The sequence below is a fragment of the Pogoniulus pusillus genome, chromosome 5, assembly GCF_015220805.1.
Source record: "Pogoniulus pusillus isolate bPogPus1 chromosome 5, bPogPus1.pri, whole genome shotgun sequence".
Taxonomy (NCBI): Eukaryota; Metazoa; Chordata; class Aves; order Piciformes; family Lybiidae; genus Pogoniulus; species Pogoniulus pusillus.
Window position 1 is genome coordinate 38,914,308 of NC_087268.1, and position 16,106 is coordinate 38,930,413.

The 16,106-nt window shown below is 41.1% G+C and overlaps 1 protein-coding gene across 4 annotated transcripts in view; it reads right to left on the bottom strand.

The window, feature by feature from the left end:
- Positions 1–16,106, bottom strand: part of PCCA (propionyl-CoA carboxylase subunit alpha) — a 358,591-nt gene that overhangs the window by 149,496 nt on the left and 192,989 nt on the right. For all 4 annotated transcript variants that reach the window (XR_010302383.1, XM_064143822.1, XM_064143820.1 and 1 more), the window contains exon 19: positions 15,946–16,048. Coding sequence is in view for 3 of the 4 variants with exons in the window: in XM_064143822.1 (XP_063999892.1) it covers positions 15,946–16,048 (103 nt within the window). In the remaining variant the exon portion in view is untranslated. The remainder of the gene's footprint in view (positions 1–15,945; positions 16,049–16,106) is intronic.

The following is a 16,106-nucleotide window of genomic DNA, read 5'->3' on the forward strand; positions in this document are numbered from 1 at the left end:
GATGAATAATACCTGCTTTAAACCTCTGATGTTAAGCACTTAAATATGCTGGTAATTAGGAAGGGATAAAACAGAGACAAAAGTACAATCCAGAAGACCAAATGAAAGTCTATACTCTGAAGTCTTTTAATCACTTAGCTGAAGTGCACCATAAGTAAACTTGCTAACATGATAAACTAACATGCATCATTAGAAAATTTTAGCTATAATGTAAACAAGACCAAGCACATCTCCAAAAAAAAAGTTAGACAGGTCTAGTAAAGCAGATTAATAGTTCCAAACAACTGAAAAATCTCAGTTATGTGTAACATGGGACATATTTCCTACTGTCATTTTCAAAATCATTTCCCTCCTAGTTTGGAAAGCATTACTAATGTTGAACTTTCTGGGGCACACCCTTAGCTATTGAAACAGCCTTTGCTGGGAATGTGAGCTGCTGAACAGATTCAAAAGATCCCACTCAGTAATGCTCCTAAAAGCATTCATTTCTGAAGCCATCTAGCACTTCAGTTGTATCAAGCACATTTTTATAAAGCAAAATCACTTATTGGGATGGGATTTATGGTATAATTTACAACAAAACAAATAATGTGTATTCACACTGCACAGGCTCAGCCGGACTGACTTTAAATCATGTTTGGTTCACTCTAGACTGCAGATGTAGCCACATCATAGGCCAATATGATTTAAACTCATCACAGACTTCAGCTGGGTAGACTGGCAGACAAGTTGATTGTGACTGACAGTAACCATCCCTTGGCCATTTCCCCTCTGTTCCTATTAATAAACCTGTTTCAGAAAGTCTGCCTTTGCCGAGGCCAGGAAAAATCCAGTATCTGTTTAAGGGAGTGGGTCTATTTCTCTCCATTTTTCCTTAAGAGTTGCTGCTCTCTTATTTAAAACTGTCCTATTCTGTCTGATTTTGCCCTTGGTCTGTTCAACTGCTAAACAGGGAGGTGGTGGAGGCACCCTCCTTGGGGGTCTTCAAGAAAAGCCTGGCTGAGGCACTTAGTGCCATGGTCTAGTTGATTGGATAGGGCTGGGTGATAGTTTGGACTGGATGAGCTTGGAGGTCTCTTCCAACCTGGTTGATTCTATGATTCTATGAAAAGAGGCCCAGGCTCTCAATTCCATGAGATTTGGATATGCTATCTATCTCTATCCTTCTCTTAATTTATTGCTGTTATACTTAAACAACAAAACTGGTCTTCATTCTTGCTTATCGCCTATTAAGTGTTCAAGGTTAGGTTGGATGGGGTTTGAGCAACCTGATCTAGTGAAAGATGTCCCCCTCCATATCAGGAGGGGTGGGATTAGATGATCTTTAAAGGTTCTTTCCAATTCAAACCATCCTGTTACTATTATGCTGACTGGACATCAATGTTGATTCCTTTGAGAGCACAGACAACTAAAAAAATCCCTGAGTCACTGAAAATGTATGTTCATCATAAATTAGTCATCCTCAAAATACAGATGAAAGCTTAACCATAGGCACCCTTCATTAAACTCCACCTCAACACAAGGGGGAACTTCGTTACTGTGAGGGTCACAGAGCACTGGAACAGGCTCCCCAGAGAGGTTTTGGAGTCTCCTTCTATGGAGACTCTCAAGGCCTGTCTGGATGTGTTGCTCTGTAATCTGTGTTAGATAGTATTGTCCTGCTCTGGCAGGGGGGTTGGACTCGATGATCTCCTTGGTTCCCTCACATCCTATGATCCTGTGATGCTGTGAACTGACTGCGTTTAGAAAGTATGCTTTCAAAGATTTGGACAGCACCTCTGAAAGACTTTGGCAGGGCCAAGGACAGAAGTAGCACACATTCCCCTTTAACCACAAGACTGGCACACCTCTCCTCCTACCCCCTCCTTAGCACATTACCTCTCTTTACATGTCCATAACAAATGAAACAAAGGTCTACAGGCAACAGTCCCCAACACTACACAAACTATGTGAAATGAAACATCAGCCAGAGCTGGCCTATATACACATTGAAGGGATCCTTCATGTTGCAGAGCTCAACATGAGCTGGCAGTGTGTGCAGACAGCCCAGACAGCAACCATGTCCTGGACTGCATCAAGAGAAGCGTGGCCAGCAGGACAAGGGAGGAGATTCTTTCCCTCTACTCTGCTCTTGTCAGACCCCACCTAGAGTACTGTGTGCAGTTCTGGAGCCCCCAACACAAGAAGGATATCAAAATGTTGGAGTGAGTCCAGAGGAGGGCCACAAAGAGCACCTCTCCTATGAGAACAGGCCACGAGAGTTGGGGCTCTTCAGTCTGGAGAAGAGAAGGCTTCAAGGAGACCTTGTAGTGGTCTTCCAATATCTGAAGTGGCCTACAGGAAGGGTGGGGAGGGACTATTTACAAGGTCTTGTAATGACAGGGTGAGGGGTAATGGGTTTAAACTGGCAGAGGGGAGATTCAAACTAGATGTTAGGAAAGGGATCTTTACAATGAGGGTGGTGAGACACTGGAACAGGTTGCTCAGGGAGGCTGTGGATGCTTCCTCCATGGAGGTGTTCAAGGCCAGATTGGATGAGGCCTTGAGTGACCTGTTCTAGTGGGAGGTGTCCCTGCCGACGGTGGGGGGCTGGAACTGGCTGATCTTTGAGGTCCCTTCCAACCTAAACCAATCTAAGATTCATTTAGCCAGAGTTACCCGTATTGCAAAATACACACCTAACATTTGGCATTCCTTAAATCTAGGTGATTTTGGAACCACAACAGCCTTTGAAATAAAGCCTGGTGCATACAACATTATTCTAAATAATTCTAGAATTATGAAGCCATAGGTCTATTTTGGTTTACAGTAGATTTCAATTTAAGTATGTCCTTGAGATCCATAGCGTTTCTCTGGAAAATTAAATAAACCACTGGCAGTAGATTACGACTACTTAAATCAGGTTCCTCCTTTATTCTTTATATGAGCCAGAGAGAGAGATTCAATTCATTTTTAATAATTTAAAATCATTTTCATCCTCTTACATGCAGAACAACCTTATTCTCTTTTTTAACCCTGTCAGTAACAGCGCCTTTAGCCTGATCTCAAAAAGAGAAATGCACCATTTGTGAGTTCCTCACAGTATCACAGTATCACCAAGGTTGGAAGAGACCTCACAGATCATCAAGTCCAACCCTTTACCACAGAGCTCAAGGCTAGACCATGGCACCAAGTGCCACGTCCAATCCTGCCTTGAACAGCTCCAGGGACGGCGACTCCACCACCTCCCCGGGCAGCCCATTCCAGTGTCCAATGACTCTCTCAGTGAAGAACTTTCTCCTCACCTCAAGCCTAAATTTCCTCTGGTGCAGCCTGAGGCTGTGTCCTCTTGTTCTGGTGCTGGCCACCTGAGAGAAGAGAGCAACATCCTCCAGGCCACAACCACCCTTCAGGTAGTTATAGACAGCTCCCCCACACACACTCAACTTCTGAACTCAAGGACTGGTACCTACTAATCAAACTTAGTAAAATCTTTTTTTAAATTAGTGCCCCCATTCAGATCTAGAACAAAGAAATTTTGGTTGTCACCCAGCAACTGAGCTGGTCCACCTGTATGTAACTGCACAGCAGCCCCTGACCTGCTTTCCGACAGGACAAACGGGGAACATGAAGCTGCCTGTTGACAAGCAGAAGATATAAGAGAAGAAGATGACATGGTGAGAGGCAAATAAGGAAAATGGCTAAGGCCAAGGCACTGGTCAGGCCACACCTTGAGTACTGTGTCCAGTTCTGGGCCACTCAATTCAAGAGAGATGTTGAGGTGCTGGAACGTGTCCAGAGAAGGGCGACACAGCTGGTGAGGGGCCTGGAACACAAATCCTATGAGGAGAGGCTGAGGGAGCTGGGCCTCTTTAGCCTGGAGAAGAGGAGGCTCAGGGCTGACCTCATTGCTGTCTACAACTACCTGAAGGGACATTGTAGCCAGGTGGGGGGTGGCCTCTTCTCCCAGGCAACCAGCAATAGAACAGTCTCAAGCTGTGCCAGGGGAAGTACAGGCTGCATGTTAGAAGGAAGTTCTTCACAGAGAGAGTGATTTCCCATCGGAATGGGCTGCCCAGAGAGGTGGTGGAGGCACCGTCCCTGGAGGTGTTAAAAGAAAAGCCTGGATGAGGCACTTAGTGCCATGGTCTGGTTGACTGGATAGGGCTGGGTGCTAGGTTGGCCTGGCTGATCTTGGAGGTCTCTTCCAACCTGGTTGATGCTATGATTCTATGAAAGTACTGCCGTGTGAGTTTCCTAGCAGACATGCAAGCCTCCTGGAGTTATTGACATGGATAACAGATCCCAGAGGCAACCCAGCAAGCCAGCCAGTTTCACTAAAGACAGACTGCTCATGGTCTGCTGTATCACACATGCCTATCAGCATGCCCTAGGTGCCACCTTATGAGACAGGTGGGCTGGACTGCTCTGCCTTTGACAATGAGAAGAAAAGGTGAATGGCAATCTCTAGAGGCAAAACCATCTCAGCTACATTGCTGGGGAGCAGACAAGTAGAGCCAGTAACATCAGTCTGTTTCTGCAGTCTAACTCCCCTTCGTCTAGAGGACATCATGACCACAAAGCAGCCAGTGGGGAATAGATACAGGCCGAGTATCTGTCACCTTGCCTTATTTCCACTCATTTTCCTTAAACATCAACTACAGCAGTATCCATGCATCACTCACTGAACATTTCACACTGATTGATCGGACCCCACTGCAGCTTTCATGATATCCTTCACTGTTGAAGTGTCATGATGTGGCACCTGACATGAAGCTGCACGTGTCAGCTCTGACCAAGTTTATTCAACCAGGAGCAGCAGTGGTGAATTAACACACAGTATACACACACACACACACAGTATCACCAAGGTTGGAAGAGACCTCACAGATCATCAAGTCCAACCCTTTACCACAGTGCCCAAGGCTAGACCATGGCACCAAGTGCCACATCACAGCATTACTCAAACAAGGTTAGTCAGCACAGGTTCCCCTGCACCATACTAAAGTGTGCCACATACATGTGTCCTAAATGGGCAACAGCACTGAGTACAATGTCTCTGGTGACTATGATATATAAATACAATTAGGACTGTAATCTACTGATGAGTCTGATCGTTTGTACCTCTAATCTTAATTTTCATATTCCCATAATCCAGGTTTTATTAGAACATCCTCTTTGCACTCAAATTCCTTACAACTCTTCCACTAGCCTCATAGTCAGATTCCACAGATCAGACTTCTACCAATAAGCAACAGTGATACTGACTGAACTCTCATGAACAAAGCTATGTTTTCTTAATAACAACAGTTGTATAAACATAAGGTCTTCTCAGTTAAAGGGAAACCAACATCAAAAAGCAGTAAAACATGGAACCCTAAACCCCTCTTTCTTTGAAGAAACATGTTTGAAGCGAGGTGTTTCTAGTTAGGGGTGAATGAAATGAGAATTCAGCTGCAACAAACGGACATCCAGTCCGTATGAAAGACTAATTAGATCCATCTGAGAAGCTGTGTCTAAAACTGCTTCACATATTTCAAAGGAAAGCTCTCCTAGTCTATCTTTTTAAGAAGACTACATCAAAACATTTAGTCACAGCTGACGCACATCTATCCACTAGAGCAGCATTATTTTTCATAAGCCATAAAAGCTACATTAAAGTAATGTTAATAATCTGCCTTACTTAAAAAATTAAATTAAACAGGAGAAAAAGCAGCAAAGACATTGAGAGCTATGAAAGCAACTCAAAGCAGCAATGACCTTAGAGTTTCCCCCTATGCCAAAGCATCAAGAGATCCCAAAGTAGAGTGTCATACTGAATATTAAATGTGCTGAGATTTGCTCAGAGAACAGAATTAAAGATGAAACACCATCCAGGAGCTGCCGAGTTAACTATGACTTTTGTGGTAATAAGCCAGCCTCTTAACATCACATTAGCATGCTTTTAAATCTGACTATTGTTACTGCTGAACCAGCAGGAGGAGCTCACAACATTTTTTAATCTATTCGTTCTACAAAATTTGGGGGGAGGGGGTTGGGAAGTTGGGGAGGGTTTTGAGGGTTGCAAAGACTTGGTTGAGTTTTCTCTTCCCAGTTTTATTGGTCAGACAAAGAATGACAAAGAAAAGTATGCAAGTGACACTTTTGTGAGCACTGCTTTTCGAAACTAGAAAATAATGATAGGAATATTGATCGTGGTGCATGGTACACAAATGAGTTGAAGACAACCAGGGAGCTTTCAGTATTACACCCAAAGACTACAGAAGGACTGAAAAGGTGACAGGATGTGTTAAATGCTGTTATGACAGAAACACCACTTTCTGGAGAAAGAAAATGTTATGCTATTGCTTCCTATCATTACAGATAATTTACTTTTCAGTCTGTTGTTCATTGAATTTCATTCCCATATCACAGGAATGAATCTTATGAAGCCAGTCACCTGTGTGGGTAAAAGTCTTCATTGTGAAATTTAGAATAAATCATTGTAAAAACCCAGCTCTTTCTCTGACTTCTAAAAAACTACACTTTAAAACAATTGAGTCTGATTCTAACACAGGGAAAATAAATACCCAAACTGACCACAAACTTGCCTTTAAAATATTTTATATTTTAGCATTTCAGACCTTTCACTGCCCTTTCCTTTTTTTAAACATCTTTTGTAGGCCATATACCATATAGTCATAGAACTATGAATCTCCAAAACCTACTATAACCAAGCTATTACATGGCCCTGACATAAGAGGTGAGAGCATATATTTAAAACTACATACTTAATTCATTGTTTTTCTTGACATTTTTATTTGCAACCTTATAGATATTTCTTCTTTATGTTTATGGAGTAATGTATGAATAAACTAATCAGATATACAAACTCACGCCAGAAATGCCTGTAAAGCACACATGCACCTATTGTACCAATCTCTTATTGCTATAATAGTGTGGTATTAAAAAAAAAGGCAATTCAGATATTCTCTCCTCTTTTTACTTAGTACACCAGCACGTATGCATCACACAAATGCATTACAAATATTATATGAGTATACTAAATATTTACCTAAGCATTTTTACCTCTATGTCATCTAATGTGTTCTAGCATCTAAATTCTCTATGAGACTCAGGGGAGCAGAGTGGAAATACATACAAGAAACACTGAGTTCACAACGAGATACTGAGGCCAAGGCCACTTTCATTTAAAAAACACAATGTCAGCAGCTATAGAAAGATAGCAATTAAAGCACTTGCCCACAGAGTCAGAACACAAGGATCAACGCTCTCCTTGGATTGAAGGACTCAAGTGCTTGCCTCCCAGGAGAAACAGTCCCCACACTGTCAGGATAGGATAAGGCAGCCTCTACTCTTCCAGTAAATCAAATCTGCCACCATAAAGAAAAGAATGCAGGACTCACAGAATCACAGAATCAGCCAGGGGTGGAAGGGACCACAAGGATCATTTGGTTCCAACCCTCCTGCCATGGGCAGGGACACTTCACACTAGATCAGGCTGTCTAGAGCCTCACCCAGCCTGGCCTTAAACACCTCCAGGGATGGGGCTTCCACCACCTCCCTGGGCAAGCCGTTCCAGGTCTCACCACCTTCATGCTGAAGAACATCTTCCTAACATCCAGCTTTCTATCATTCCCCAGTCCTATCACTACCTGACAGCCTAAAAAGTCCTCCCCAGCGTTCTTGTAGGCCTCCTTAAGATATTGAAAGGTCACAATATTGTCATCTAGGAGCCTTCTCCTCTCCAGACTGAACAGCCCTAACTCTGTCAGTCTCTTCTTGTAGGAGAGGTGCTCCAGCCCTCTGATCATCCTCATGGCCCTTCTCCGGACACCTTCCAGCACATCCATATCCCTCTTGTAATAGGGGCTCCAGAACTAGATGCAGTACTCCAGGTGGGGTCTCACCATGGTCAATGCATCCTTGCTCTGCCCTAAAGAGAGAAGCAGACAGAGTCGGTCAAAAAGCAGCCCAGTGGTAACAGTAGTGCTTTGTGAAGGTGGAAATCATGGGCTCTGCTCTTGCCACAGGGCTACCTTATATATACTCCATTTAAATGCCATTATACAAAACACCTAAGTCTCACAAACAGAAAATGCTCTGGATTTGAATCTGAATTAACAGAGTAAAAACAGGTACACAACTTCTAGAATTTCTATAACTATACAACCTACAGAACTTGGTAATGAAGAGTTTAATCCACTGAGCTGCATATGTCCTGAGTCATCAAATCTCTGTGCTACTCTGCAAGTAAAATAGAAGCCACTTGGAAAAAGGCAGGAAAAGTTTTCTGCTTACAGCTGTAAGAGTTACCTAATTGATCTGTCCCCTCCACATATTCACTTTCCTTTCATTCAAACTCATGCTGGGCATTGAAATAGCCATGTGTTTTAGTCCACACATAACAATCTAATATTCCAATATATAACAACATATAATTAGAACCAGACTAACCAGGAAATCTTCATTTACTGCTCCTGGGGATGTATGCTAATTTGTATCTCTACTGACTCTCTCTGTTGCTAATTCCTACAGGTATTTGCTTTTCATCCCTATTAGTAGAGCCCTCATATTTCTTTTATATGACCAATTAGTTAACATACTATGTGCATGAAGCATACTAGAAATGTAAAATACTAGTAATAATAATTCTGGTATTTTATTAATTCTCTTGATTTTATTACTTTTATGCAGATAGGGTTGGGCAATGTTATTCTTCTACATTGAATACTGGAAAGCCATTTTGTTTAATGAATTAAATGTGGACTGAGTTTCCTCACAGCAACTTTCTGTGCCCATTTGTTTTGATTTTACATTGTACTATTCATTTTTACACTTGATGGCTCGCATACTTCAGCTGCATCTAGTTTGATTTTCAGGTGACATATCTTCTTAAGCATTTTTTGCACCCCATGAAGAGAATTTACACACACACCAAAAAAAAAATTATTTTCCAAGGTAATTTTAAAATCAGCTTATCTCTCACAGCAAACAAATACAGCAGAGTTCTAATTAAATGTTTATTACATTTTAATTCAAAACTGCATCATAACTGGATATACTTGAATTCATTAACTAAACTGAAGCATAAAGATATCTACTCCATGCTGATGATACAGCATATATTCAAACAATTATGACAGTAGTGCCTCATATTTACATTGTTATGCCACTCGTTGATGTATCATACAATAGGTTTTCTCTTGCAAATACTAAGAATCACACAGGTTGATTTTCCACCTACACTAATACCTAATAAACTCTTTACTTCTCATTAAAAAGGTGGGGGGGGAAACATATATTTTCCTAAAAATTATCAAACCCCATTAATTTATTTCTCATTAGACTGAACTAGCTTCATACATTTTTCATGTCTGTACTACATTTGCCTGCCTTTAAATCTTAATTTAGGAAGTGAACCAGTACTTTGTGCAAATAGTAGCCCATTCTAGTAGCAATCCAAAAGAAGCAACTGAGCTTTCTCTACTTCTCTTATTCAGCATTTGACCTATACAGGTCCCTCTGGAAATGTATCAGATTTCCATTCGCTCAAAGTAACTTTTGAACTATTTCACCTTACACTTTAAAAAAAACAAACAAACCAAAACAACTTTCATTCACCACAGTTTCAATGATAAGAAGCTACTTTATAAGTGAAAACATCTGGAAATTCCTTGTCAGCTGAACAGATGAGAAGATGAGGTTAAGTGGCCTGGGAAGGTATGCATCCACTACAGAGATGAAGAACCCTAACAGAAATGGTTATTTTCAGACAGGAAAAAGGAGAAAGACAACAATGAATTGCAGAGGAGTTCGCCAAAATGACCATAAAAAATCCTCAAGACAGAGGATTCCTATACTAAAGAATCAGAAAATGTATTATACAAAAAAAAAAAAAGCTTTCAAGAACATAGTTTGTTACATAAAACACAGCTACAAATTCTCTGTTGAACTAAAATTAGGTCCTCAACCTATGCACAGAGCAATGAACCTGAAACAAACAAAAAAATTTACTATCTCCTGAAGTCTAATTCATTGGTTCTGGTATTAATCAGCTGAGCCTTTGGGTTCATCCATTGCTTTTGTGAAAGCAGAGGTGTAGACAAAAATTGAGAAGACACATTCTTTTTGCAACACATCCTGTACAAACATATCTATGCAAACAATTCTTCAGGTGTCTAATTTGAATGGCATTCATAACAGAAAAATAAATCTGAACACTGAAGGAAGGAAGGTGGGTTATAGCCATGAAAAGACTGCACTACAGTCACATCATTACTCACCTTTCATTCTTTTGTTGAATGGAATTACACTGTGGTTGCTCCAAGAAACTAAAATTATTATTGGATGCCTTGTCTAATGCATTTATGTTCTCCCTTGTTAAGGCCACTTAAATTCTTTACTATTATTTTATTACACATTTTAAGTTTATTACATACATGAAATCCATCCATGTAGGAGAAAGTTTGGTTCATGGCTGTGACATCAAAGTCCTACTCACATTGGTGGCCAAAGGGCTGCTTACAATGGGGCTGAGGACAGGTCCCATACGGCACACCACTAGCAAAGGCAATCCACACTGGCTGTAAGCAGCCAGCTTCCACTGTCTGCAATTAGGCAACAAAGTCACCACCACGTGGATCCAGGGCACCCTTAGTGGCTGATACTTGGTTTGGAAGGGTCAGTTTAATGCAGCGCAAGGAAACCACATAGCTACTGGGTTTGCTCAATATATGCAGGATCCCACTACTTTTTGCTTCTCCCACCCATCAGTACTTTGCTGAACACTCAAGCTTTAATCAGGGAAAACAGACTCCAACACTCATCAGCAAAGCTGGAGTCTTTGTAGCAATGAAATCACTAAGCACATTTCATAGCTGGACTGGCAATCAAAAATGGCAAGATGAAAAACATTTCTCTCTGGAACTGAATAAAACAAGATTCCAGAAGTGGTGGTGGGATTTTTCTAGGATATTTGTTGCTGTTTTACATGAGTCTCGTTCTTCCTTCAAATTCTACTTTAGCAGTAACCTTGATTGCAAACTGTAACTCCACTGATGAAAGGAATAAGAATACTACTAATCAAAGCCCAGAACCTGATCATCTGTCTTCCAAAGAGCTAAATGGATACATCTGACAAGTGGTTAACTCAAAGATTTTTCTAGCAATTAATAGATAGGACAAATAACAAAGAAAAAATAATAAACTACATTCACATTACCTTAGACGGTAAGCTTTTGGTACATAAACAAGCACATCTCACCAAAACTGCTCTATTTTAATTTTCAAGTCATTGAATCATTGAATTGCCAAAGTGTTTGGATGTTAGGAAGAAGTTCTTCACAGAGAGAGTGATTTCCCATTGGAATGGGCTGCCCAGGGAGGTGGTGGAGGCACCGTCCCTGGGGGTCTTCAAGAAAAGACTGGATGAGGCACTTAGTGCCGTGGTCTAGTTGACTGGATAGGGCTGGGTGATAGGTTGGACTGGATGATCTTGGAGGTCTCTTCCAACCTGGTTGATTCTATGATTCTATGTTGATAGCATATCACCAGAAACAACTCTCTGATACTAAAAACTCCAGTACACTACTTCTGTACAAACTAAGCTATTAGCATATACGTTGCTGGCTTTAGAATAACAACAGAACTAATTTTGTTTTACAAGAAAAAATATCAAACTAGGATTCACAAAAGTTTTTAACCTCTAATTTAGCCCCAAAATAAATTAATACTTTTGTTTGCAGTGCTTCAGTTTGGGGAAGCAGAGCCTCTAATGTGGCCTAACACCAGCTCGTATCAAGGACCTCTGCTACAAATAAAGGGGTGAAAACCAGATGGTAACAAAAAAATCAAAATCCTGAAAAATAAAGAGCAGCAAAGAGCAGCTAACACTGCCCAATTCATTAAGATTCTCATGATAAAGGAAGAAAACCACAGATGACCCACAGACTGAGATGCTGACGAATGATCTGCTTGCGAACAGCGGGAACCGTGGAGAAGCCTGCTGCTCACACTCCCTGCACAGAGAGCAAAGCACTGCACACTGTGAGGTGGTGAGGTTTCGGCTGGAGAGAGTAAAAGAGTTAAGGAAAAAAATAAAGGAATCGGTGCTGGAAGAGTCCCAGTGGTAAACAAAGTAAATCAGGATGCGAACACTGCTGCTGCAATGCACAGTTTGCAGCGGGAGTAAACTTCAGAAGGGGAATGTGAAGGTGGCCCTCCCACTGGGCTATCTAACTGCACCACAGATTCAGCTATCTTTGTCACAAGCCACAAGGGGACACAACCCACAAAGTCAGAAGCCCTTGTCACACCAACTTAATAGCAAAAAGTAAATGCAGAAGTTCATAAAGTGAGGCTTGTGCTTCTGACAGCAATGTTAATAAAGAAAGCTTTGAATTCCCTTTTTTTCCCCTTCCTATGGCATGTTATAACTCCTAATCAGAAACAAGATTTCTCTTTCTTAGTCTTTGGTTTTTCTTTGAACTCTTAAGGCAACTGTTTTCCCCTTATAAAGCTTTGAATTCAGAAGATTTTTGACTGTGCTGTATTTACTATATTCTCTTATCTGCAGCACAATCACAGGAGAATCACAGCAAAAAGAAAATTACTAATAAAGCTTAACATGTCCCTTTGTATTTATCCAATAAAGAATATGAAAAAATAAGTGTAACTCTAGACAATCCTGTTATTAAAAAACAGTTAACCTGACATTTCAAACTCCAGAAGTTAAATTTTAATACACTACACTTTTAAGGTTTATCTGGTCACAGTGAAATCCATCTAATGAGATTTATTTCACCAGGTAAGGAATTCTCCAGACACAAATAAATAAGGAATTATCTCTTCTCAAGTATACAGATTGAATAGACTGCAAAAGCTTCTGTTGCAAATCCCTCTGGCCCAAACTTTAGGGCATGCAGCCAGACCTAGCTGGCACCTCTACTTCTTCCTCATTGCTTATGCATCCCTTCACCCATGACCCTGGGGAGTACCCAGCTCCCCAGGGGCGTTTCTGCCTCCTTATCTGAAAGTGAAAGGCAACAGCAGTAGCACACTGTAAGGATGCAAGGACACAGGTAGGAACTTTTGCATTTGTTACTGTTTGGATATCAAAGGACTAGAAATCACACTCCACACATGCCTTGTTAAACTGAGCTTGTAGTAGCTGTCATGCTTATACTACTGTAAGACACCAGAACTGTTCAGCAGTCCCATTAAAACTGAGAGACAGGTTTGGCCTGTGGAATGGGTCAGAATGATTTTCTGCATATTAAAATGACAGACCAGCAACAATAGCATTACATGTTCAGCATCATTTCTCAGAGATTGTACTTCTTGGAGAACACAGTGCTGTTTACAGCTTGGCTGCTTTGTTGCCAGTCAAATCTGGGACTGACTCATACACAAATTTATACATTCAGTTACCTTCCAAATCAAGGATGTTCAAGCCTACTCCATCTGTGACTTTTCCTCAATGTCATTTAAAGACATGTATTTATTATGTAAGCAATACAAGAAAGGACCTAGGGAACTACACAAAACTGAGGTAAATCTCCCAAAAAAGCATAGAATCATAGAATCAACCAGCTTGGAAGAGACCTCCAAGATCATCCAGGCCAACCTAGCACCCAGCCCTATCCACTCAACCAGACCATGGTACTAAGTGCCTCAGCCAGGCTTTTCTTGAACACCTCCAGGGACGGTGCCTCCACCACCTCCCTGGGCAGCCCATTCCAATGCCAATCACTCTCTCTGCCAACAACTTCCTCCTAACATCCAGCCTAGACCTACCCCGGCACAACTTGAGACTGTGTCCCCTTGTTCTATTGCTGGTTGCCTGGGAGAAGAGGCCAACCCCCACCTGGCTACAATGTCCCTTCAGATAGTTGTAGGCAGCAATGAGGTCACCCCTGAGCCCGTGTCATTAGTTGTGCTAAACTAAACTCCTACTCTGGGAAGGTCCAGCTATGGGACTCATGTTTTTGAGCTTGCAGCAGAAAAGGCCTGTGCAACACCCACAGTAGCCAGCAGTTTCCCTGTATTGTCCTCCCCACAGCAGCAGGTAGCTCCAGGCTGACTGCTACCAGACAGTTGTGATAAAAAGGCAGAAAGACTGGGGGCAATGACTACTGCTGGGAAAGGCGCTCTCTATCACACAAAACAGCACCAGACCAACTCTAAATTGGGCTGAAGTTGGGCAGAGGTGTTCCTCTATTAGACAAATGGGTTGTATTAATTCAGTAAAACTGCCTCTAAATGCAGGTAATTCAGTAAAAAGCTGCCTGCAGAAATGGACTTTCCTCCTGTAGCACACTTTGACAAGTAGGCTGAGCGTCAGTGCCATTGAGCAATGCTATGTAGCAGGTACTGGGTAAACAGCTGGTCAAGACCTGGTGGATTTCCTTCTAAAAGAAACACAACTAGAATGAGCACATTCTTCCACGCTGCAATCAAATTTGGAAAGCTGCTGACCACAGCAACTCATTTCCATATCCCTTTTATAGTGCAGCTATGATTCATACGGAACAGAAAGTACCTCTGTGCTTTACTCATATGTTGTCATTCATGATGTGACAGAGGTATTAAAACTAAATATTGCTTGGGCATCTTCTTGCCCCAGTTAGGCAAACAATTTTTTTTTCCAAAACAGCACCAGATTTTCATAACCTCAGTTCACATAAGTGAAAAGAAGCATCTAAAAAGATTACCTTTTTCAACAATAATGTCTTTTACATTGACATTTCAGTAGAGAAAAGCAAAAATCAACCACTGAGACAATACTATCTTCATTATATGAAACCTTAATTTAAATGTCTCTTTCCAAAGAAATCCCATGACTCTGAATGCAACATAGATGTGAACATTGCAACTATATAAAAAGCCATGGAGCAGATGCTGTTGGACTTTGCTCAGTGAAGACACACAAGAAGAGCAAACAGCTGTCAGAGATAAACTAGAGGGATTCTCAGATTCCCCACAGCCCAACTTTTCAATGATTCTAAGGAAAACTGACTTCTTTAGAGACTTTTGAAAACTTTTGCCTAAGAGTCAAGAGACACTATGGGAGTCAACTGTTTGGCTTTTTTTAAATTAAATATATTAAAAAAGAAAATCTGTTTGTAGAATTAGCAGTAACAGACTTTAAAAGTAACTCTTTCCATGAGTCTACCTTCTCAGTAGTCCAAATCAATCATCTTCCATCTTGGCTTTATGAGAATCATAGAATGGTCTGAGTTGGAAAGGACCTTCAAAAGTCATCTAGTCCAACCCTGTCTGCAGTGAGTAGGGGTATGGGGTATCCACAACTAGATGAGGTTGCCCAGGGCCCTGTTGAGCTGAACAGCTGAACTACTCAACACAGCACTGCCATTTCTCTGATATTGTGGTCAGTCTTTCTCCCTGTCATGCTAACAGCACAAAATGTTTACATAATTAGAATATTTGTAAGAGCAATAGTTCATACATGATCATCTGAAGTGACCAAGGCACATCTTTAAACGCTGACACTTTACTATAACCACAAACAGTTTAACCACCGAGGCGTTGAGTATAGCTCCATGCCAGTATGATTACACATTCAACTCACATGGTTCTTTGATTTGCTTTTTAATCACTAACTTCAGGTAATGCAATTTTTGTGATTTTCCATTTATTTCTCACTCTATCTACAGTGGAACACAAGACTTTATTTTTAAACAAGACACTAAGCAGGGCTGTTAATTAGAAAACTAATCTAATCATCTAGTAGATACAGGCACGAGTAGAGGAAAATATCTTTGTACACTAGTGCTATTTAAATAAGACTGAGAGCCTTGTTTTGTAATTCATAGCAATGCCTAATAAAGACAAAACTCCACATCTGTGTTTGGTCACTGAAGAGACAGAGAATTTTAGTAGGTGTGAAGGATAATATACACTGACTCAACACATCAAACTTCTTAAGAAATGAGCAGAACTTACAGAAAACGATGAAGCATCCTTTGAAACTGCAACGGGGTGAATTCCATCTCCTAGACGCACAGAGAGCTCCCAGCTACTTCTCTTTGATTTAGCAATAGGAATTCTAAAAGAGTGACAGACAGAAGAACAGTTTTTAAACTGAGATTTCATGCTTCTTCCTT